The following is a 25,800-nucleotide window of genomic DNA, read 5'->3' on the forward strand; positions in this document are numbered from 1 at the left end:
CAGTGCCTAAGACTTGACTATTCCTTTCCCCAGAGTCTGTACCCAATAGCCCAGCTGGACGGGAGACTCAATAATACAGTGAGGTACAGCACTGTGTATTGACATATTGAAGAGAGGACTCAATGACTATTTGCCAAATTGGATTGAATTGTCAATAACCCGTTCTTGACCCTGAAGGCCCAGTGTACGGATACATGACGTCACGCTGTCCTGATCAGGACGAGATGGACTCCGAATAAAAGGAGGATTCTTCTCTGACGCTAAGTAATGGAAACGATAGTCCCCAAGCACATTCTTCTTTAGGTATCTGTTAAAAAAAGACTGAACATGTTCTCTTGGGAATGGAGGAATGGATGAAAACTCAGGGACATTGGTTTGTCTTCTGATTACTTCTCTCAAAGATGTTGGTTGCTAAAGAGTCACTGTGGCCTCCTGTCTTGGAAACTTGGCCTAGTGACCAGCATGTCGTAACACAAGCCCACTTGCCTTTTGGAATACGCCCTTGATTGCTTAGACTTTTCCCCATGACCTTAATGAAGTCTTCTCTTGGGATCTTCAGGGCCAAAGATCCAGATTTGGGCGGCTACCTTGAATACACACACATTTGAAAACAGAACACATAAATATTATTGTTTCTTGATTATTCTGGCTATTCTCTTCAGCACTGCACGGATTAATCTTTAGAAAGATGGAGGAATTCAGCAACACTGGGTGGGCAGACGGAAGCGATGTTGGGGAGAGTCCATACATAAAGGGCCAGATAATGTTTAATGCTGGAGGCAATAGATCTTCCTCTTTCCAGGAAATTTTGGTGCGATAAAAATAGAACCTAGCAGATTAAACAGAGAACAGAGTTCACTGGCTATTTTGAGTCTTGCGTTATCAAATGAAACGGGCTATGACGAGATGACTTGGGGGGCACTTCACAAAGGAACACCAGCAGCACTTTTTGGGAGACTAAACATTTAGGCGTAGACCTCTGAAAGCCATAGTTTGAAAGATCAGAGGTGTAATCATTGCAACACTGGTATCTTCAACAACATATGCATTTAAATTAAGGTGTCTCATTGAGAAAGCTCTTTCAAGGGTTTTTCAGTATTTTGCTTTCAGGATGCATGTTTAGGACATGAATTCCAAGGGTACGGTGGGAAGTAACAGTCTCCCCACTGACCACATGTCCACCAAAGAAGAACTTCTACACTTAAGAACACGGCTTCTTAAGTCAGACAGAGAAACACAAATATCCTATGATAGCCCCTAAAAATAAGACCTAAAAAAATGACACAAAGGAATGTATTTACAAAACAGAAACCGACTCACAGAGTTCAAAAACCAAACTTACGGTTATCAAGGTGGACAGGTGAGGGGGAAGAGGGATACACTGGGGATTAACATATACACACTACTATTTATAGAACAGGTAGCCAACAAGGACCTAATCTATAGCACAGGGACCTTTGCTCAATATCCTGTAAAAACCTACATGGGAAGAGAATCTGAAAAAGAATGGATATATGTATAACTGAATCACTTTGCTGTACACCCGAAACTAACACAACCCTGTGAAGCAACTATACTCCAATACAAAATAAAAATCAAATCAAAAAAGAACACTGCTTCTAAGGCTTACAATGAGGGCGCCAGAAGATTTAATATGAAAGACCCTGATATATAATCAAATGTCAAATGGAACATAAAGTACAAAAGTTGAATTCTAAATAAAAATGAAGATTTCATTAATATTATTTCATTAATTCACACATCACTTATTTCTTAGTCATAGTGAGAAGAGTGAACATAGGACGGTGAGGAAATTGTACTTTATTCATTTACGAAGAGTCTTCTGGAGTTTCATTCAAATCTGTTTGCCGCATCTCATTTAGATTTTTTTTTTTTGTCTTTTTGTCTTTTCTTGGGCCGCTTCTGCAGCATATGGAGGTTCGCAGGCTAGGGGTCCAATCGGAGCTGTAGATGCTGGCCTACACCACAGCCACAGCAACGCGGGATCCGAGCTGTGTCTGCAACCTGCACCACAGCTCACAGCAACGCCAGATCCTTAACCCACTGAGCAAGGCCAGAGATCAAACCTGCAACCTCATGGTTCCTAGTTGGATTCGTTAACCACTGCGCCACAACGGGAACTCCTCATTTAGATACTTTGATACATGTTATATTCTGTAAGCTTCATGTAAGTTGGGCTGCCAAAACTGGAAGCACTGAAAATGGTCTTGTCTTCGAAAATAATGCTTTCTGCTGTCCATTTTTTCTTATTTATGAGGGGTTTTCATATTTAGTATGGTCTTGGCACATTTTGAAAACCATATTATTTAACTCCCCAAATGACAAAATTTCATCTTCTTGGTGATGCCCCTTCTATATGAGGGTGTCCTGCTCGCCTCCTGCATCTCTTGCTTTTTTCTTTTCTTTTCTTTCTTTTTTTTTTCTTTTTTTCTTTTTTTTTTTTGTTAACATCTGCTATCTGCCAGTTTTTCTGCTCAAAGCGGAGGAGTCTCTGGGCTGCCAAGTAATATATATCAGACATAATGTGGTTTAATTTTGTGTTTCACACAGTTCTGCACTAGGATGAAAAAATTTTCAATAAAAGAATGTAATAAATGGTCATTGAAAAGAATCAAACTAGAGAATTACACTCACTGAAAAGTCAAAGTGCCTCTTCTCCCTACAGGCAGCCTTTTTGATAAGTTGCAGAGTATTTCTTTGTCCCGATAAATTTTCTCTCTATTTTACACTATTGCACAACTTTTACACAAACAGAATCGCATTTACGAACTTTCCAGAGCCTTGCCTGCCTGACACCTTTGATATGTGATAGTCTCACTTGGATGGTGGTTTGTGGCTCGTCGGTGCTCGTCGGTGCTGGGGTTTGGGATGTGAGTCCCAGTGTGGCGGATGCTACGGGCTACAACCCACTGCTTTGCTCACTTTCTGAGGTTCAGTTCTCATGTCTGCAGCATTATCATACAAGACAAAGCTCCCCAAGGCAAAATCACCTTGTTTTCATATCTTCCCTACAACGCCAGGCCATGCACGATGTAAAGAAAGCTGTTAGGGAAGTTCCTCTGTCGTGTGGCCGGTTAAGGATACTGTGTTGCCACAGCTGTGGTGCAGGTCGCAGCTGTGGCCCAGGTTTGATCCCTAGCGGAGGCTTTCCGCATGCTGTGGGCACGGTCAAAAAACAGCTCTCAGGAGATACAAAGTAATCTGATTTAAGTTATGTTATGGGCCGGGGGAGGCCAACCCAGAAAAATCACCACTAAACTTTAGTGCATGTGATGTGTCTATGTATATACATCTAGAAGGCTACATCTAGAAACTGAATTTCCTTTCCCCTCAAAGGGCCAATAATATCAAGTGGACACATGCGACATGTCTAATTTCACCTCTGCCTCATCTCCAGGAGGTGCAGAGGAACACTTGTCAATATCCCCATTTAACGGGTCTGGAAATCAGGCAAAGAGAGATTCCCTTATTTGTGGGAGGTAATACAAATGAACTGTAGTCCCAAAACTCATCTCCATCTTTCACATATTTGGTTCAGCACCTGTCCCCGCAACGACATGGCATTTCTGCCCTTAAAGATTCATACATATTTAAGCCCCAAGGGAAGAAAAATGAAAAGCCAGAGAGGAAAATCAATTACAACGTATCAACCAGATCATGCAAGTACGTGTTCTGCTCTTATCTAAGTTCTTACCGTCATGGTGAAAGCCCGCACAGCAGAGGAGTTCAACGCGGGGTCATCACGTGTCTCTTGGTAGATCACGTGGTACTGGGAGACGATGCCGTTGGGAGATGCTGGTTTCGTCCAGTTGAGCAGAACTGAATGAGCACCAGTGGCTTGAGCCCAGGGCGCTGGCAAATCTCGAGGTGGGGCTTCCAAAGTCCGTACGGAGGACCACGGACTCTCCACGGAGCCCCTGGAGTTTAGGGCTCTGACCCGATATTCATAGAGCGTGAAAGGCCTCAGAGTATCTGCATCGTCAATCAACTCAAGGGCTCCTTCTGACCAGAGGAACAAAAGAGATTCCTCTTCAGTGCCAGCAGGACGTCTGGAAAGACATCAGGAAGGGAATCAGCGATCCCGCACCCTTCAAAGGAAGCTCAGTAGACAGAGGGGGAAATTGCTTTTTAGAAGAATTTGTTATAGCCTCATATTTTCAACGGTCCCTTTCAGCACTGCAATGAAGACCAGAGGAGAGAGTACACCGAGGCCCGATGCATTATCACTGTTTTGCTATAGGGGGTATACATCCATCTCAAATGCACAAAACATGCACGTACGTCTTAGAAAACATGGCCAAACAGAAGAAGTTAAAACATTTAAAAAGTGAATCAGCACCCACAGACACATTTGGTGGTGTTACCTTAGAAATTGTTCCTAAAACAAAAATTATACATGCCATACCTGAAAACAAATATATTACCTAAAAATCAGGAAAATCAGAAGCATATATGTGGGCACTATTAACACTTTTTGGGTATTTTCTGGATCTTCGTCGACATACTGACGTATACGTGTGCAAGTGTGTGCATGTGCACATACAGGGGTTTTAATTTTTGGACAACTGGAAACATCGCTTGGATAATTATTAGAAGCTGATATTATTGGGACTTCTTACCCTGCTATGGTAGCTGGACTGCAGGCAGGCAGTGTCCGCATTTGTCTCCCTGTGTCTGCATCTATTGCCAATGTCCTCCCAAACTCTCTCTGAACTTGGCCCTAGGACTCTGGCCATTGGGAAAGCAGCTATGCTGAGGGCAGAGACGTGAAAGGTGTCCACACGGAGGATGGTTCTCTTGCTGCCCCAGGAACCACGCGGTCTCTGTGGAAACGGCCCAGGCTCGCCCATGGCCGGACGAACCACCGCGAAGAGAAGCCCACAGTGCTTGTTCTTTCCACCTAGCACCATGCTACTGTGTATTGGTTTCTAGGAGGTTTAAATTTTTTTTTAACTTTTTATATAATGATTTTTATTTTTTTCCCATTTTAGCTGGTTTACAGTGTTCTGTCAATTTTCCACTGCACAGCATGGTGACCCAGTCACACATACATGGACACCTTCTTTTTTCTCACATTATGATGCTCCATCATAAGGGACCAGACCTAGCTTCCAGTGCTACACTGATACCAAATGTCTCATACAGACCAATGAGACATAATAGCGAACCCAGAAATAAACCCAGACACCTGCAGTCAATTAATCTTTGATAAAGGAGGCAAGAACATAAAATAGGAAAAAGTCTTCTCAGCAAGTATTGTTGGGAACCCTGGACAGCTGCACGCACATCAAGGAAACTAGAACACACCCTCACGCCATGTACCAAAATAAACTCAAAATGGCTTAAAGACTTAAATATAAGGCAAGACACCATCAAACTCCTGGAAGAGAACATAGGCAAAACATTCTCCAACACTGACCTTAAAAATGTTTTAAGGTCACTCCCTGCTGTCACTTATTTCCTCCTTCTTTGAAGTTACCCTTCTTAATCGATAATCCTTCAAAATAAGGATTTTTCTTTCTTGTATTCATCAACAAATCTTTTTTTTTTTTTTGTCTTTTGTCTTTTTGCCTTTTCTAGGGTCGCACCCACGGCACATGGAGGTTCCCAGGCTAGGGGTCAAATCAGAGCTGTAGCCGCTGGCCTACACCACAGCCACAGCAACGCAGGATCCGAGCCGTGTCTGCAACCTACACCACAGCTCACAGCAACACCGGATCGATCGTTAACCCACTGAGCAAGGCCAGGGATCGAACCTGCAACCTCACGGTTCCTAGTCAGATTCGTTAACCACTGAGCCACGATGGGAACTCCTTCATCAACAAATCTTAATTGATGACCACCTATTATACAGCAGGCCTGAGGTATAAAGGGGCTTGTGGCTGAGTAGAGAAGAAAGAGCTCCATGCCAATTAAGGAAATTACCTCGATGCATCTTATAATAGGAATTTGCTTTGGAGCTCATTAAAGGGCCAAAGTCGAATTTCTTTCAGATGGCTTCAGAAAAAGCTCAGAGTATGCTCAAAAAATTCTTGTGGCTACCTGAGAAGGGAATCGATCAGCCCTATCTTTAGGGCTTCTTAATATCAAAACTAAGGCCCATGTAAACCATTTTGGGACTCAATGTATAGAGCATTAAACATCTAAGTAAGAGAGATGGAATTGTCAGTTGTTGAGATAGCCCCACATATCTGATGTTTCATTTGGGCTAGGTATTTGTTCATCTGGGTGTGAAATTATGATGCTGACCTGTCCAGAATCGGAAGCTCCCAAGGAATTGCGATTTGCCTCTTTCCATGGTCCCAGAATTTTTGCCCAGGAAGTTCAATAATTTTTTGAATGAATGCCCAGAAGGTATGTAATTCCATGGCTTTTCTGCATCTTTATTTTGTCTCTGTCTACGCTTCTTTCTCTGAGGGTAAGAATTCGAGGTTGGGGAAGAATGAACCCAAACGGTGATCCTTTTCTCCTTTAGATGCCTCTCTAGTTGAGATGAGATTGATGAGCAAATGGTATTTTCCAGGTTGTTAGGAGTATTTCATTAACACACTCTTGAGAAGCTGGCATATTCACATGCTGCCATATCGGATTAACCATCAAAACGGAAAGGGTTATTAAGACAAAGTAAATGACAGTACCTTTCACGCAAAGGCAGGATAGTGAAAATCTCTGGCTTTGGGAATTTGATGATCCTCAAGTTGATCAATCACTATGACCTAGCACTGAGCAGTGACAATCTTCCTGCTGGAGGCCAGGGAGGCTTCACAGACACTCTCAGTGACCTGCAATTACCGTCCCCCAACCCACCTCATTATTCCCTGCTACCATGTGTGGGCCAGACTCTACACTCAGTGTAGGCTTCCAGGGTTTGGCCTTTGTACTCACTGCAGATACCAGGTACCAGGTGTGTCATTGGGAGGGATCCACTCTAATGAGGACCACAGGGCTCACAGCCAAGCACTCCTCTCAGTGAGTTTTTTTAAAAAGGCATTTGCTGGGAACATCATACAGACAAACACAGGAACTTCTAGGGAGAAATGAAATTTTCTGTGTTGTCTGGCTTCAAACTTTCTCTGACAATTCAATTCATTTTTACTAAACGCTCATGAATTTGCACATTGAGGTATAGCCGTGGTTGTTACAAAACTATTAAAAGAAAAGAAAAAAGAAAGGAAACACAAAACAATAAAAAGGAAAAATGAAAAAAAGAAAGAAAATGTAAAAATAATAAAAAAGAAAACTCACACACACACACACACAACTGACATTCTTAAACTGTCCTAAGAGGGTGAATTTTAAAAATCTATACTATGTAAGAGATTAAGTATTATACCCACTTCAAGTTTAGCCGCCAAAACAATGCAAGGATGCAGCCTGGTTCAGTATTTCTTATCATGACTAAACACATAATTAATATTACAGTGAGGTAAACGTTCCATCCGTGGTATTAAAAATAGAGCATTTTTATGTCTGAATAAGCTTTGAACAGATTTCAATTATTCCTAATTTATTTAAGGTGTAGGCTTCAGTTGCTCATTTAACTGGAAGTCTTTCCTCCTGAACAGCCTGTGTTTAGGGAAATCACATTTTTAGTTCTTTCCAAAGAGCCAAATGGTTATCCCACACTTAAGCACATTTGGGAGATACTTCAAAAACGCACTTTTCCAACTAGAGCTAATTTAATGATGCTTAATGGTAAGGGGAAAACGAAAATAATTATTAAAACTAGGAACTACATATTTCAAAAGGCATTCATACTTATGCTGTCTTAATGTAGTAGAACCTTTTAAAGAACTCCCTACCGTCTTGGAATGCCAGCAATCCTCCGTGCTTATCTTCAAAAGCAATTAAAACAAAATCCTACAACTCAATGCATTTCCCATAACAATTTAAGATTACAAAACTGCCAACCTTACTTCATGAAGAATATTAAGAATACTCTGAATTTAAATAAATAGCCAGAAACACCTGTAGTGAGAGGAGATGGGTTGCAGGCCTTGGCCTTGCTACCTCATTAAATGACCTTGGGTAAACTCACCATTTCACTTTGTAAACGGAAGGTAATAATCTTACAGTGCAAAATGTCTAGAATTTTGGTAGGAATTAAATCAAGTAATGCCTATGAAAATCACTGGGTCAAATGTAAGATATTGTACGAATGAAGTTATCATGGAAATGATGTCCAAAGCCGAAAGAGGATATGGAGAGAAGGGAAACCTCCTACACTGTTGGTGGGAATACCAACTGGTGCAGCCACTGTGGAGAAGAGCATGGAGTTTCCTTTAAAAGCTAAAAATAGAGTTACCATGTGATCCAGCAATCCCATTCTTGGGCATACATTTGGAAAAGACAAAAATTCTAATTTGAAAAGATAAACAAAGCCCAATGTTCATGGCAAAGCTATTTACAGTAGCCAAGGCATGGAAGCAGTTTAAATGCCTATCGAAAGAGGAATGGATGAAGAAGAGGTAGTGTATATATACAATGACTATTACTCAGCCACAAAAAGGAATGAAATAGTTTCATTTGCAGCAATATGGATGGACCTAGAAATAATCATACTAAGTGAAGTAGGTAAAAGACAAAGACCACATGGTATCACTTCTATGTGGAATCCAAAAAAAAAAAAAAAATGATGCAAATGAACCTATTTCCAAAACAGAGAGTCCCGGACATAGAAAATAAATTTATGGTTATTAAAGGGGAAAGGTGGGGGGAGGGATAAATCAGGAATTTGGGATTAACACATACACACACTATATATCAAAGAGATAAACAAAAAGGCCCACTGTACAGCCCAGGAAACTATATTCTATATCATGTAATAAACCATAATGGAAAAGAATATGAAAAAGAATATATACATACAAGTGAAAACATAAACCAGCAAGCATTGTAAATCAACTACGCTTCAATAAAAAAAAAGAAATAATATCCAAAACTGTATTTCGGAAGACAAATCTAGCAGTTGCGTAAAGACTGCAATGAAGAGGAAGTGACAGCAGGTAGTCACACAATGAAGAGGTCACCTCAACAGTCCACACGAGAATAAATGTGGATCCTGACCTAGGTCGGTGGTACAGGGAGTGGAAACACAGGTGAGTTAAAACCTTCTTTGGGAGAGTTGAATCATCCAGATTTCTGGAGTGAGTGGTTATTCTTGTGTTGTGGAGAAGAGACTTCGAAGGTCTTCCCAGAATTTTAGGACTTAACTGCATCTAAAACTCTTCAGTGGTTGGTCATGTAACTGGCCTGGGTTGACCATGTCAGAGTCATCTTCTGAGATTTCCATTCCCGTTTTACATTCCAGTCAAAATCCCATGCTTACCCATGGTTCCCTTGAGTGCGATGATACGTCATGCTTCCGTGGCTTTGATAGCTGTTCATTCTGTTTTGCAATGCCTCACCCCATCCTCTTTCATGTTCTACTCCTTTCTATAGGCTAACTCTAAATCATCTTTTAGAACGCCACCCCCAGTCACTTTCTCCAGAAAATCCTTCTCTTGCTTCTCTCAAGTAGAGTTATAATATCCTCCTCTGTGCTCAGTCTTTTCTTTATTGATTCACTTCGCCCACGGCATTGCAGTAAACCTTCCTTTTTTTCTGTCTCTCATACTATACGACAAGCTCCCTTAAGGAAAAGACTCTGTCTTATCTTTCCATAGCGTTCCAGTACCCAGTCAAACATGGCACATTATACTAAAGGATGAAAATTTTTTGAAGCCATGACTGGATGACTAGCTGGTTGACAAAAAGAATCAAGAGTTTGGTTCCTAGAAGAAGCTGAAAAAGGGATCCCATTATGAAACGATTGTCTCTCAGCTCTAAACATACGCTTCCATATTGTCTTTATCACAGTGGAGTGAGGACTCTGCCAACTGCGTTTCCACTTTACCAGCCAACTCTGTGTTGGTCTCTGCCAGTAGGGGGCGCCAGAGGGCGAGTAGTGGGCAGAAAGGAAAAAGGAACTGGCTCCTTCCTATTTTGCTCCTGTTTGCTTGCTGATTATGTGAGCTCCTCTTCAGCAAGGGTAGTCCTCTTTGGAAGCAGTAGGTCCATCTCCCTTAGGAGCAGATGATTCAGGTACGGTAATTTTCCAACACTTGGAAACCCAGCTTCGGCTCACACTTCCTCCCACAGACACCTGCACCAGCTGGCAGGTGCCTCCTCCTCAGGTGTTTAGGCCTCAGCATCACAGATGCTCCCCTCTAAGTTTCTAAGTTTTAATAATTCAAGCTCTTTCCCTTTGATCCTTCAATCCTAAGGGTAGTAGCTGTTTCCTGCATTTGCCACCTTCCTGATATCCTAGAATTCTTTTTTCATCATATTAGTTACCTAGTTAACAAATTAACAACCAGTTAATAATTGCTTACGTTAAATTTTTTCTGTTAAAATCACTGGTGTGGTTTCTCCTTTCTGAACAGGCCTTGATTACTATAGAAAATGATTATGATCTTCGCAGAAAGAGGGAAGTAGGAAAATCATAAAGAGGGTGATGATAGACTGGCATCTAGACTCACGAAATTTATTGTTTTGTCTTTGTCCCACATGTCGATGATAAAAAATAACTTGTGTAAAAACACGAGAATCATCTGTAACCATCTCTAGGAGATAAGCACTGGTAACTTCCTTTTGGTGTTTTAACATTTCAGGTATTTTTCATGCACATACAAATGTAAAAAAAAATTCTACATATTTAAAGAAAAACAGATCATCCTAGGCATACAATCATGCACGCTCCTTCCCTTATTGTCATGAACCTCTTTCCTTGCTCTTAAATATACGTGTATAACTGCCAGATGTGTCTTCCCAAAGCATGGCTATGGCTGGCACATCTTGGGTAACTACCTATTTTTAATCATGTTTTATATTTAACATAGTACCTCCACATGCATGATTTCATTTAATGCTTATGAAATTCTGGAGGTTAATTATTTCCCCTGTTTATTAGCCAAACCTACATAAAAATGGAAGTTAGGGAACCTTCTAACTTACCCAACGTCATATGACTAGTAAGGCAGATCAGGACCTGGAAGCTATATCTTTTCACTACAAATGCCATGCTCTGTTCCACTCTGTCACACTGCATCTCTATTTTATCCTAGACCTTCAGTGGCTCACATTGCTTAAAAATCAAAGAGCAAAACTCCTTAGCCTCGTATTTAAAGTCTTCCAAAATCTACCACCACGCCAATCTTCTAAATTCCCCTACGCATAATGAAGTGTCCAGTCAAGTCTGACAATTACTGAGAAGCCGTGCCTTCAGTGTTGGGAATTTTTCTTATTCCACTAATTTTATTCATCTGAGATGTCTTTTCCATCAGACTCAGCTTGATAATATTTTATCTACCACAAAAGAAACAGAATACAAAGTCCTGAAACGGAGGAAATGACACATGGGAATTTTGTATAGGGGCATTTTAAATCAGTGAATTATAAAATAATGTTGACAAACTAGATAGTTTTCTCCAAAAAATGAATGCCTAGATCTCATCTCATTCCTTTAAAAAAAAATCAGTCTATTAACTAAACTCAAAATGGCTGAAAGACTTAAATATAAGACAAGACACCATCAAACTCCTGGAAGAGAACATGGGCAAAATGTTCTCTGACATCAACCTTACAAATGTGTTCTCAGGTCAGTCTCCCAAAGCCACAGAAATAAAAGCAAACTAAACCAATGGGACCTAATCAAACTGACAAGCTTTTGCACAGCAAAGGAAACCATAAAAACAACAACAACAACAAAAAGACAATTTATAGAATGGGAGAAAATAGTTTCAAACGATGCAACTGACAAGGGTTTAACCTCTAAAATATATAAACAAATTATACAACTCAACAGCAAAAAAGCCAACAATAGACATTTCTCAAAAGAAGATACACAGATGGCCAAGAAACACATGAAAAAATGCTTACCATCCCTGATGATTAGAGAAATGCAAATCAAAACTACTATGAGATACCACCTTACACCAGTCAGAATGGCCATCATTAATAAGTCCACAAATAACAAATGCTGGAGGGAGTGTGGAGAAAAGGGGACCCTCCTGCACTGTTGCTGGGAATGTAAATTGCTACAACAACTATGGAAAACAGTGTGGACACACCTTGGAAGACTGTATGTAAAACAACCATATGACCCAGCAATCCCATCTTGGGCATATATCTGGACAAAACTTTCCTTGAAAAAGACGCATGCACCAGTATGTTCATTGCAGCACTATTCGCAATGGCTAAGACATGGAAACAACCTAAATGTCCATCAACAGATGAATGGATTAAGAAGAAGTGGTATGTATACACAATAGAATACTACTCAGCCATCAAAAAGAACAAAATAATGCCAGTTGCAGCAACATGGATGGAACTAGAGACTCTCACACTGAGTGAAGTAGGTCAGAAGAGAAAGACAAATACCATATGATATCACTTACATCTGGAATCTAGTATACGGCACAAATGAACCTTTCCACAGAAATGAAACCTATGGACATGGAGAACAGACTTGTGGTTGCCAAGGGGGAGGGGGAGGGAATGGGATGGATTGGGGATGCAGGGTTAATAGCTGCAAATGCACTGGGAACTATGTCTGGTCACTTATGATGGAGCATGATAATGTGAGAAAAAAGAATGTATATATGTATGCGTAACTGGGTCACCTTGCTTTACAGTAGAAAATTGACAGAACACTGTAAACTAGCTATAATGGAAAAAATAAAAATTAAAAATAAATTTAAAAAGCTGTAACTCAAAAAAAAAAAAAATCAGTCTATTAACATAAGACCAGAGACCTTAAAATGCCAAGAACAGTCAGCAGTGAGTTCCTGCACACTCCTCTTAGCACTAACTTTTGGGATCTAACTTCAAAGGCAATGGCAATAAAAGGAAAAATAAACAAATAGTTCTACATAAAACTAAAAACTTTTGCACTTTTAAAAACTTTTTTTTTCTATAAAGTAAGATATTTTATTTTTTCCCTTTTTAGGGCCAGATGGCATATGGAGGTTCCCAGGCTAGAGGTCTAATCAGAGCTGTCGCCGCCAGCTTATACCACAGCCACAGCAACGCCAGATCCGAGCCGACTCTGCGCATACACCACAGCTCACAGCAATGCCGGATCCTTAACCCACTGAGCGAGGCCAGGGATCAAACCTGCACCTGCATGGTTTCTAGTCGGGATTGTTTTTGCTGTGCCACAACAGGAACTCCAACTTTTGAAAACTTTTAATGGGAGTTCCTACTGTGGCTCAGTGGGTTACAAACCTGACTAGTCTCCATGAGGACATGGGTTTGATCCCCGGCCTCACTCAGTGGGTTAAAGATCCGCTGTTGCCATGAGCTGTGGTGTAGGTCACAGATGTGGCTCGGATCTGGCCTTGCTGTGGCTGTGATGTAGGCCTGCAGCTACAGCTCTGATTTGACCCCTAGCCTGGGAACTTCCATATGTTGTAGGTATGGCCCTAAAAAGACAAAAAAAAAAAAAAAAAAAAAAAAAAACACACACAAAAAAAACAAAAACAAAACAAACAAAGAAACAAAAAAAACCTTTTGAAGGAAATCATCAATGAGATAAAAAGTCAACCTACTGAATGGGAGAGGATATTTGCAAGTCATATATCTGATACGGAATTCATATCCAAAACATACAAAGAACACATACAACTCAATAACAGAAAAACAAGCAACTGATTAAAAAATGAGCAGAGTGTCCGAAGAGACTTTTTTTTTTTTTACCAAGAAGAGATACAGATGGCCAACAGGTGCATGAAAAGATGCTCAACATTGCTGATCATCAGGGAAATGTGTATTAAACACATTGAGATACCACCTCACACTTGTCAGAATGGCTGTTATCAAAAGGACAAGAAATAACAAGTACTGGTGAGGATATGGAGAAAAGGGAACTCTTGTGCCCTGGTGATGGAAATTTAAATTAGTATAGACACTACGGAAAACAGTTTGGAAGTTCCTCAAAAAAATTAAGACTAGAACTACCATACGATCTAGCAATTATACTTCTGGGTATTTATTCAAAGAAAATGAAAACACTAATTTAAAAAGATATATTTACCCCTATATCCAATGCAGCATTTCCTATTATAATATCTGAGATACAGAAGTATCCTAAGTGTCCGTCTATGGATGAATGGATACAGAAGATGTGGTACATATATGTGGTACACACACACACACACACACACACACACACACACCCTACTACTGGGCCATAAAAAAGAAAGAAAATTTTGAAATTTGAAATTTTGCTATTCGTGACAACATGCATGGACCTTGAAGGTCCATGATAAGTGAAATAAATCAGAGGAAGGCAAATACCATGTGATTTCACTCATGTGTGAAATCTAAAAAAGCAAAACAAATGAAAAAACAAAAGAAAACAAAACCAAACTCATAGACAGAACACTGGTGGCTGCAAGAGGGGAGGGGTTTGAGAGCTGGGCAGAATGGGGGAAGGAATACTTCTAGACATAAAAGAAATAACTGTGTAATGTACAGTATGGTGACCAGAGGCAATGATATTATGCAATTTAAAAAATGTGTAAGTTGCTAAGAAAGCTAAAAAAACCTCCTCATCATAAGGAAAAAAACTTGTAAATCTGTATGGTGACAGATGGTGACTAGACTTCTTGCGGTGATCATTTTGAAATGGATACGAATGTTGTAATGTTATGCTGTATACCTGAAACTAATATAATGTTATGTGTCAATTATATCTCAAAAACACAAAAAACAAAATCCAGTCTGTATTTGAGTATAAAAAGTAGAGCCATGAAAGTGCTGAAAGAAATAATTGATACATTATTTTTAAAATGATCACTAATAGAATTTCCTAGTATACAAAAAAAGCATAGATAAATAAACAGGAAATAATCCAAAAGAAAATAGTCTAAGTATAGATATTATATACACACACAAATAGCAAATATATATTTGAAATAAAGGAAGAACCTGACTTAACCAAAATTTTAATTAAACAAAAATAATACACTATTTTGATATGTATATATATATATATATATATATATACACACACACACACACATACATACATAACTGGCAATATATATATATATATATATTGAACTGGCAAAGATTTGAAAGATTCTTGAGTCCCAGCATTGATAGTTTTCAGAATTTATATACCATTATTAGAAGACTGTATAGCAATCTCTAAAAATTTAAAATGTACAAAATTGAATCCTGAACTTCTAGCACTAAGGATAATTCTCCATATGTTTATTGTAAGGAATTTTTTAAAGAATCATAATCATTGCTCTTGTAATGAAAACTCAGAAATCACCTAATTTCCCAGCAGTAGGGGACTCGTTAGAAAATACATGATACAAATCCATATAATAAAAGATTGTTGAGTCATTAAAAGAAATGAGGGGTGCGTGTGTGTATGTATCCAAATGCCCAAGGAATATCTGAACAATATAATACCTTTTTGTAAAAAAGGGAAACTATAAATCAAAAGATACCAGTTACATATATTAAAATGAATAGTAGTTACATCTATCGATGGGAATTACACATGGCATTGGTAAGTCATAGAGAAGGGATAAATGACCTCTGCAATTTGTACTGTTAAAATGTCTTCCTGACAAATTATTTCTGATTTAAATAGTATTAAATTTCTTTTCCTAAGGCCAAGTCTCAATGACATCAACTTCATCCACGAAGACATCTTCCATAAATATTCCAGATACAAAGAATCCCTGTCTTCTGTAAATTTTTTAGTAAATATTTGTATTTCCCACATTATATTGTTTTTTTTTTGTTTGCTTATAGTCTCCTACTATGGTAAAGGTCCCTAATCATAGGCTCCAATCTTAGAGTAGATATGGACACTATCTGTCTATCTATCTGTCCATCCATCCACCCATCTTAACATCCATGCTATCTTTCCACACAACACAAACTGATTGCATAAAAATTCCTTCACCTTGAATAAATGCTCCTTTTCCTCGATCAGCTTAATTATTCATTCTAAAAATTATTATTTACAGTTTCCTGCTTAGAATATTCTTCCATATCATCCATCCATTCAAACTATCTCAGATTTTATCCTTCAAAACCTTACTCAGTTTTTTGAATCCTCAGTTATTTGAATACTCAGAAGGTTCATCACTTATTTCCGCTTTTAAAGTGTTTAGAGGATGTTTGTATATATTTTGTCTTTTATTGAACATTGACCAAATCTTTCTATTTATTTAAAGGGACTGCCTTTGAGAATAAGATCCTGGGCATTTTTGCCTGTATTAAAATGGAAGCCTCTAGTGGGAGATCATTTTCTTACGTGTTTGTGAAGTCAAGAAAAACGGTTGGGTGGAAGGTGTACATGGACGTTGGATCTTGCGGATGGATTTTGCCATTCACAAGATTACAGATAAAATAAGGGGGAGATACTGAAGAATATTTATTCTACGAGCTAAATTTACTTTGAGAAGGAAGCAAATGCTCAAGAAGGCTTGCTCTACAGCCAATCAGGAAACAAGGTGCAACATACTAACACAAAGGCGGTGCCTATTGCAGGAAATGTCACTGTGATGAACAAAGTAGCCTAAATAAAACATCAGATTAACAGGTGAACTAACTGGAAGCCATCACATGAATAGTCTTGGCCTTGCTAGGTTATTTTTTGTTTGTCTTTGTTTCAAGTCATAAACATCGGTTTATTAGGACACACCTTTTTTATTTCAGCGGGCTAGTATCTAGAGGCAACACAGAAGCAATGGAAGGGGATTACTGAGAAGTGACCTGGAGGGTTGGAGGGAGCAGAGTGACAAACAGTCTCAAGATGGGATGGGCAGGTTGGCTTCCTGCAATTTAATGAAAATATCTGCATAGGTCAAGGCCCGTCTTTGATTTGAGCTAAATGGATTTCCTTTGGCGGTGATAGAAGAAAGAGAAGGCAAATGATGAAGCAGAAATTACATGCCATAACCTCCCCAGAAATACCAGAGGCTGGTGGCTGTAACTATACGCGGGGCTCTCTGTAGTCCCAGAATGAAAAAGAACTATGTGTCTACATCCTATTTCTGTCCTTACACATTTCCGATTTTTTTTTTTTTTTGCAGCTATCTAAGAAAAATTTGATATTGTTGTAGTCTAAGCACATTTAAACTTCAGCTGGAATAACTGCCAAGTGATTCATGCCTATGGAGGTGAATATAACGATTGTATCTGGAGCCCCAGTGCGCCATTTTCATTTCACTTTAAATAAAAAACAAAATGTATCTGTGTCAGTCAGTGCCCTTCTGCTGTACTCAGAGGTATCAAACAGGCTACAATTATGATTGTGAAGTGATTGTGTCACATTGGAGGAAGGTTTATTGCTTTTGAGTCTGCTAGGCAGTAACACATTCTGTTTCATATTACTCTTTATATCATTGTTTGGCTGTGACTAGAATAATCAAATGCCATCAAATGCTGTCAAATTCAATTTACAGTATTTTTCATTGAAGCGGGCTTTCTGCATTATATTTCCTGTTTTCCCCTCTCTAGCTGCCATGGAATAGTCACTGTAATCATGAGCTTTATTTACAAAACCAACAGAGTGAAGCCACATCCTGGTCTATCACAGATACTTTATTTCCCTTTCTTCAGAATAGGAATTTGATGTGCTTTTCTCATACAATTAGCATTAAGTAGATGAAAGAAAACTATTCGAAGAGGATGGGCATTTTAGAGGCTGCACTAATGTGCTCAGCGTAAAATGTAAATTCACATTAGCCGTTTTTACGTGTTCATGTGTATCTGAATCAGAAATTATTATTCTCCAAATTAATGTTTGCTGAGAAGAAATCTGGCCTGCTCATTTTTGGAAATGTCATTTACAGAGCCAGAGAATACAATAATACCCTCTCCTTTGATAATTGTCCTACACACCCATCGCTCATCCCTGAGGACTGGTCTGAATCAAAGGTTTAATATCTGAAGTTATAAGAGGAGCCCAAACGAAGTTTCACGATGCATCCAGGGTATGGGACTGAACAACAAAGATGTGAAGCTGCTGGAGAGACTAAGGAAGGATGCTGATGTGGGCAAGGATGAGCGGAAAAGATGTGTTGAGCTTTACCTGCCTGATGTGAATACATGGCTTTTGGAACGGAGTTTTCCTCCGCAAATCCTTTACGTCTGCCAGTGTCTGTCTTAGGAAGTCTCTTTCCTGTCTCAGTGCTATGATCCGAATGATGCCCCCCCAACCCCAAACTCTTATGTTGAAATGCTCACCTCCAAGGGATGGTATCAGGAGATGGGGTCTTTGGGCGGTGACGAGGTCGTGAGGGTGGAGCCCTCGTGAACCGGATTAGTGCCCTTTGAAGAGACGCCACAGGGGCCCCTGCTGCTCTGCCACCTGAAGACAGTGAGATGATGGCCATTTCTGAACCAGGAGGGGGCCCTCACCAGACAGCAAATCTGTCAGCATCTTGATCTTGGACTCCCCAGCCTCCAGGACTGTGAGAAATCAACATTTGTTGTTTATAAGCCACCCTATTTGTGTATTTGTGTGATGCAGCCTGAATGGCCTAAGACAGATGGCAAGCCTGTTGGTTTTATGTGGCAAGTTCTGTTTATTTTCTCCTTTCCGGCTCTCTCTCTTCCTCTCTCTCTGAGATGTGGCTGTCTCTTTTTCTCTCTCTCCTCTTCCCTCCTCATTATTCATTGTGTATTTGAAGAAAACATGAATTTAAACCTGTGTCCACATTGATCAAGTGAAAATTGGGTCAAGGGGCACAATGCCCTTCAAGCCCAAATGCCCATGGAGCCTCCCCCACCTGCCTCTTCCTCTCTCCCCCGCTCTCATTCTCACTCTCCTCACGCTCTCTCCCCTTCTCTTTCTCTCCCCTCTCTGTCCCTCTTTTCTTCATTTTAAGTGACTATCCTTAATTCCGTACCCCATGGTACAAAGGAGCTGCATTAATACCATCCAGCCTGCCGAGCGGAAACCGCCAACCAGAAGGGGAACTGCAGAGTCGGCCCTCTCTGCACAGAAAAAGTACCATCTTTAGAGCATGAGAAAAAGCCTTTCCACTCTCCACATACTGGTGATGGGACATAATGAGACTGAGACCTGGCTCTTCCTCTGGAATGACTATGTGTCTTGGTCCACGAGCTTCCAGAGAACAGCTCTGCCACTCCATTAAGGGTAAGGTTTCCAGGGCTATTAGGTCTCATCTTTCAAAGAAGGCTCAAGGAGTTCCCTTGTGGCACAGTGGGTTAAGGATCTGGCATTGTCATTGTAGCAGCTCGGGTCACTGCTGTGGGACAGGTTCAGTCATGGCCGGGGACCCTTCACATGCCACAGGTGTAGCCATACACACATACACACACAAACAAAAACCAAGGGAGGCTCAAACAAAAAAGTTACATATGGTAGTTGTCTTTTTTCCTGAGATAATGTGTAAAAGTTCCCAGGACCAATGTTAGTTTCCAGGAGGTGCTTCAAAACAGATGACTTCTCATCCATTCCGCATGGAAACAGAAACGCATTCGATTCTATAACCCTGGAAGAGTACACCTTCTTAAATACTTAATGGACCTAGTCCTGGTCAGTGTTACCTGTGAATAAAGTAGTTGGTGATGACTCCGTTTGGTTTTTGAGGAGGCCTCCACTTCACCTCTACGCAGGCTGACCCCAGCGCCTGAAGAATAGGGGGATTTAAATCCATGGGGGCTGCTTCTGCCGTTTCGACACACATCCTACTGCTCACGCCGCAGCCTCCTTAAAGAAAAATAAAAGACCTTTAGTAATTTGTCAAGCAGGGAAGAGAGTTACATGGGCCTAGAGAAGAGAAAGGATACTATGACAATCATTTCATCTGAAACTTTGTATACGTGCATATACACATCTTTTAGGCTAGGATTATAAATCTCTACAGGATTTGAATATTTAAATCAGGAATCATGTTTGGAAAATTCGCTAATTAACCACATATTTACATAGGCATAGACAATAAAGCTCGCGTTTGTTTGAACTGAGGTCTCTTTAGTTTACTGCAGTTATTCTAGCCAGAAAGTGACAACATAACATGCTTCAATTTCATAAATATTGGTGTGACCTACATATCTTGTGTCTCTCTTGTTTTTTGGCTGTGCCCACGGCAGGCAGACATTCCTGGACCAGGGATCGAACCCACACCATAGTAGTGATCAGAGCCACAGCACTGACTCTGCCAGACCACTGGAGAACTCCCTTGTATGCTCTTAATAGTATCTCATTTTTGCCAATATTTAAAAATCATGATTGTTCTCTCGACACACAGGAATCACACAAGGAACGTGAAGGATATGGCATCTTCATAGCCTAATTTTATAGAGAGATGCAGAAGTTGCTTTTACATTTCAGTCAAGAAGAATCTTCATTCAAAGCTATTTCCAAGTGAATAAGCTGGCCACTGAATCAAGGAAAGCCATACCCTTCAAAACCAAATGTCTTGGTCCGCTTTGGGGAGAAAAGTGGGCAAACTGACTCACAGTTTCAGAGATGAAGCAGAGCCAAATCGCAGAGCCCTTGTTCTAACCAGTTGTGTGGGAAACAGTACTTATTTGGAAACGCGAGTTCCTAAGGTCAGGGGTGCCATTACGTGGCGCGTATAGGGTCGGTGCATTTCTTCCTCTAAGGTGAAGCCGTGTGTTTTGCACACCAAAATGAGTTACTTCCTTTCTCTTTGAGCAGTTGGGTGTTACACAGCATGTAGCGCTTGGAAGGATGAAAGCAGGCTCTTTCTTAAGACCACACAGAGAGATGGTGATTTCATTGTCTACTCCCCTAAGTCATGAAACTCAAGGTGACAGTTTGCATCCATGACGTGGGTATCAGGCAAGCCTTGTAAAATACTAAGATTCGTTTGAGTGCAACTCAACTTCTGAATAACGTCTCCCCTCTCTCTCCCCATCCCTGAGTAAAACTGAAATAGAACCAAGGTGAGTACGTTTCTTATGAGAGTTTCATAATACCTATTTCGTTTTATATTACCAGTGATTCCTTTACGGGATGTAGGTGTTTTTCTTTGAAAGGGCCTTATAAAACAAGACTTTGCAAAACCACCCTTTTCAGATATTTAAATATTCATGATTTAATGTGCAGAAATGCATAATGCTTCACTCAATGCCAGGCTCCGATTTTTCTGGGTAAACAGTCCAGTACAAATAAGAAATGAAATGTTAGTCCTTGCGTTTGAGTTGAGAACCTATTCCCTTTTAATGAAATTTTGAAAAAACGAACTACTTTTAAAAATGAAAACCCAGGATAAGTGTCTGAAAAGACTTTCACCATTTTGACATGCTTGTATCCTTATCTCGTACTGTGTGAATGGATCCAAATTTTCCAGAAGGGTGGACTGATTTTGGCCGACGGAGGAGATCAGAGGTGCCACACTTCCAGGATTGGCCAAGACATTATACTCCACAGGCATTTTGGGGACAAAGATCCCTTTAAAGACAGAGAGAGAGAGAATAAACACACATATGTATGTAGGTTTGGTCAACAAATGGTCAACAAATGCTTGTTTTTTACAAATGATATATGTTTAAAAAATTTAAATGTAATGATATATTATTGCTTAATATAGCCATCAGTTAATGCATGAAATTTAAGTTGGAAAGTATTAGAATACCTCCCCCAAAGTAAGAAATGCGTACCACCCATTCTGAAGTATAATAATTCTATTCAAAGATGTACTCTGTGGGCAAATAAAAACGAAGGCATGTTTCACTTCTTAAAAAATACAAGGCAATTAGAAATGGTGCCATATATTTTTCCTGGGCTTACTTACTCTTAAAGTACATAAAAAAAGACCCACGAGTTTTGCCTATGACAATAATTTTTCTGTCGGCATTGTGTGTGCATCTAGTCTGACACGGATCCTTGACATAATAGCCCATAAAGTATCCAAATCATAGTCTATCTAGAGAATTCTCAGTGTGTTAATTATGGAGTCAGGCCCGTCCACCTGTCAGTGAGACTTATGGACCTAAATATATATGAAATTTGGGTTCGGAAGCCGTCCTTTTTCATAATGCTGCCTAAAAAAGGAATGTCTTGTCATTTTAGCCCCTTCCCAATCTAGTCACAGAATTAAATCCCTGTAAGTTTTATCTGGTTGTGAACAACACGCACACTTTTTTTTTTTTCTGTCTTTTTAGGGTCGCATCCCGAGGCATGTGGAAGATCCTGGGCTAGGGGTGGAATCGGAGCCACAGCAAGGCCAGATCCAAGCTGCATCTGCGACCTACACCACAGTTCACAGCAACGCCAGATCCTTAACCCACGGAGCGAGGCCAGGGATCGAACCCGAGTCCTCATGGATACGAGTTGGGTTCGTTACTGCACAACGTGAACTCCCCACCTCCTTTTTTTTTTTTTTCTTCACATGCACACTTTTTTAGGGAGAGGACGTGAGCCTTGAATGAAGAACATGATGCAGTTGCTCACGAAAGTTTCTCATCGATCTGACAGCTTCTAACACAGGTGGGCTTCAGTCCTTACCTTCGTGGTACTTAAATCAGTTTCTTTGCGACAGAAACAGGGAAACGTACAGCGTAGGACTCAATAACCCATGAGAGATGAGGTCGCAAGCATGAAACGTGGTTTTGCTTTTTGTAGATAGAGTTCCGACGAATAAGGGGCAGACGAGTACCACAAACCAGAGAGGTGCAGGATTTTGTGTAAGAGAGATGAAAACAAGGAGTCTTAGAGGGAAATACCAATCACCCTCAGCAGGACTGATGAACCGTTTCTTCTGGAAAGGTGCTGGATGGAGCGCCTTTGCCAACACAGACCAAGAAGTTTAATTTTACATTTAGAGCATCCTCGTTAAACTATTTGTGGCTCTTGTCTTCAGCTGAACTTATGGTTAATCTGTCACTGATTCTTAACACTATGGGTGAATATTTAAATATCTGAAGAGCCGGTTTCCTAAACAGGGATATATACACCCTGGACACTTGCAGCCTTGTGTTAGAGCATTTTTGGAGACCAGGACAAACATGTCCCTCTTTCTCTGAATCAGTTTGATATGCACAATTTGTGAAACACACAGATTTCCTACCCAAGCTGGGGAACCGGCAGAATCCCACTATTCTTTGTTCACAAAATTTGGAAGTGGCTTTTTTGCCCTAAAAAGCACAAGACTAGAAAAATGGTCTGTGTAGTGAGGAGATGACAACTTTCACCAGTCAGGTGTTTTTTTGTTTGTTTGTTTGTCTTTTATTAGGGCCACACTCACAGCATATGGAAATTCCTGGGCTAGGAGTCAAATCGGAGCTGCCAGCCTATGCCACAGCCACAGCAACGTGGGATCCGAGCCCATGTCAATGCTGGATCCTTAACCCACTGAGCGGGGCCAGGGATTGAACCTGCATCCTCATGGATACTAGTCAGGTTCGTTAACCAGTGAGCCACAACAGGAACTCCACCAGTCAGGTGTTATTATTAGTATTTTTTCCCACAAAGAAAGCTATCACAACAAAGGTTAATACCTAGAAAATGTAAGTGAATTCATTTTTTTTTTTTTTTTTTGTTTCTTTGCCATTTCTTGGGCTGCTCCTGAGGCACATGGAGGTTCCCAGGCTAGGGGTTGAATCAGAGCTGTAGGCGCCAGCCTACACCACAGCCACAGGAATGCAGGATCCGAGCCGTGTTTGTGACCTACACCACAGCTCACGGCATCGCCGGATCCTTAACCCACTGAGCAAGGGCAGGGATCAAACCCGCAACCTCATGGTTCCTAGTCGGATTCGTTAACCACTAAGCCATGACGGGAACTCCCATCTTCTCTTTAATGGTATAGTGAGCACCCATAATGAGCTCATTGAGAAGATATTCTTGGGAGTTCTCATTGTGACTCAGTGGTAATGAACCCGACTAGTATTCATGAGGACGCAGGTTCAATCCCTGGCCCCACTCAGTGGGTTAAGGATCCAGCATTGCCATGGGCTTGGATGCCAGGTTGCTGTGGCTGTGGCAGAGGTTGGCAGCTCCAATATGACCCCTAGCACAGGAACTTCCATATGCTGTGGGTGTGGCCCTAATAAAAGACAAAAAAAAAAAAAAAAAAAAAAAGGAAGAAGGAAGATATTCAAGTCCTAATTTTCACCTGTAAGACAAAACTGGGAATGTTTTAACTGCTCCCAACAAGACTGCTATAATCGAAATAAAGTTTGAGGGTTAGATTAAGGGTGCTGATTAGAGGGAGCATTTGAGACTCTGAGTTCATCAATGGGTGAAGAAAACTTAAGTACAGTATTAGAGGTAAAATAAATACCAATATCATCAGGATATTCTTGTCCACGAAGGCTGCTCTTCAGGGAGTATTGCTCGAGGAAGTAGAAGAGATTGAAGAGTGAATCAGGGACTCCCTCAGTTTGCAACTTTTTTTTTTTTTCTTTTTAGGGCCACACCTGCAGCAAATGGAAGCTCCTGGGCTAGGGGTCAAATCAGAGCTGCATCTGCTGGCCTTCACCACAGCCACGGCAGCACTGGATCCAAACTGCATCTGAAACTTATACTGCAGCCTGCGGCAACACCGGATCCTTAACCCACTGAGCAAGGCCAGAGAACAAACTTGCATCTTCACAGGCACTAGTTAGATTCTTAACCTGCTGAGCCACAGTGGGAACTCCGCAGTTTGCAATGTGACCTAGCAGGAAGATACGCTGACGGAAGTGTCCATCCAGAATATCCTGGAATATCACAGCATCCTAGGCATTTCTCTTTATTGTTACCCTGACATAATCTGTAAAGCAGTGGGAAAAAAAATGTTGCTGTTTGTACACACATATTTATGACAAAATGAAGAGAGGAGAAATTGCCTGGACATTGAGCCTGTGATTGGAGTCATCTTTCTTCAGATTGATTTAATATCCTGAACTACAACAGTATATCACGCTTTAGCTAAAGAGATTAGTAGAAAATGTACACCTGAATGGTAAATTATACATTATGTGTTTTCTGGATGGAGAGCAACACACTGGAATTCCATGCCAACTTTGCATGAATTTTTAAGATAAAAAGCAACACTTTAAAAAAAAATTTAGGTTTATGGTGATTGCTCTAGATTTTTTCCAGACCTCTTGAGATTACATGTTCATTCTGTCTTCTCTGTTTCTAGGGTGGATCTTGCAGAAAAGTCTGACAAACACACAAGTGAAAAATATGCTCTCATTCTTGATGAACCAGATAAACCACAGAATAGAGTCAGATCAAATCCCTCTTCGGCCTTCATTCATCCCTGGTAAATTACCCAACCTCTGTGAATGTCAATCTCTTTTTTCTGTAAAGTGATGACACTAATAGCCACCTCAGAAAGCGCTGAAAAGATTAAATTAAAAAATGCCTGCGAAGCATTTTAGAACATTACTACGACATAGAAAGTACTGAGTAAATGCTAGACATCACTACAAAATAAAATGAAATGGAACAAAACGGAACAAAAAAAGACCCCAGAGCTATGGCACCGTTTTCATGTGCCCTCAGACACTTCTGAAGCCATCTTTATATAAAGTTGCCATTCCAATTATAAGCCAGTGCCACACTCTATCAAGTAAATATCTTGATAACAACATATTGCTACCTAGTTTTATTTTTTAGGTACACTCAGCTATGATCCGTTTGTATTCCCGTAAAAATATCCTATTCTTCATTCTCAGCTATAATTTAGAGTGGTCTTCCCTTCAATTCATCTGAGGTTGTACCTCGGGATACGACTTCAGTCCGTACCTACTCGTTTGGCTCCAGTAACTTCTCTACTT

General features: G+C 40.4%; 1 protein-coding gene across 1 annotated transcript in view; it reads right to left on the minus strand.

The window, feature by feature from the left end:
- The window catches only part of USH2A (usherin), an 837,143-nt gene that overhangs the window by 136,325 nt on the left and 675,018 nt on the right, over nt 1–25,800 (minus strand). Inside the window, 3 exon segments of the mRNA XM_021064292.1 lie at nt 3,716–4,070; nt 19,609–19,771; nt 21,323–21,481. Coding sequence (XP_020919951.1) covers nt 3,716–4,070; nt 19,609–19,771; nt 21,323–21,481 — 677 coding nt within the window.

The sequence above is a fragment of the Sus scrofa genome, chromosome 10, assembly GCF_000003025.6.
Source record: "Sus scrofa isolate TJ Tabasco breed Duroc chromosome 10, Sscrofa11.1, whole genome shotgun sequence".
Classification (NCBI taxonomy): Eukaryota; Metazoa; Chordata; class Mammalia; order Artiodactyla; family Suidae; genus Sus; species Sus scrofa.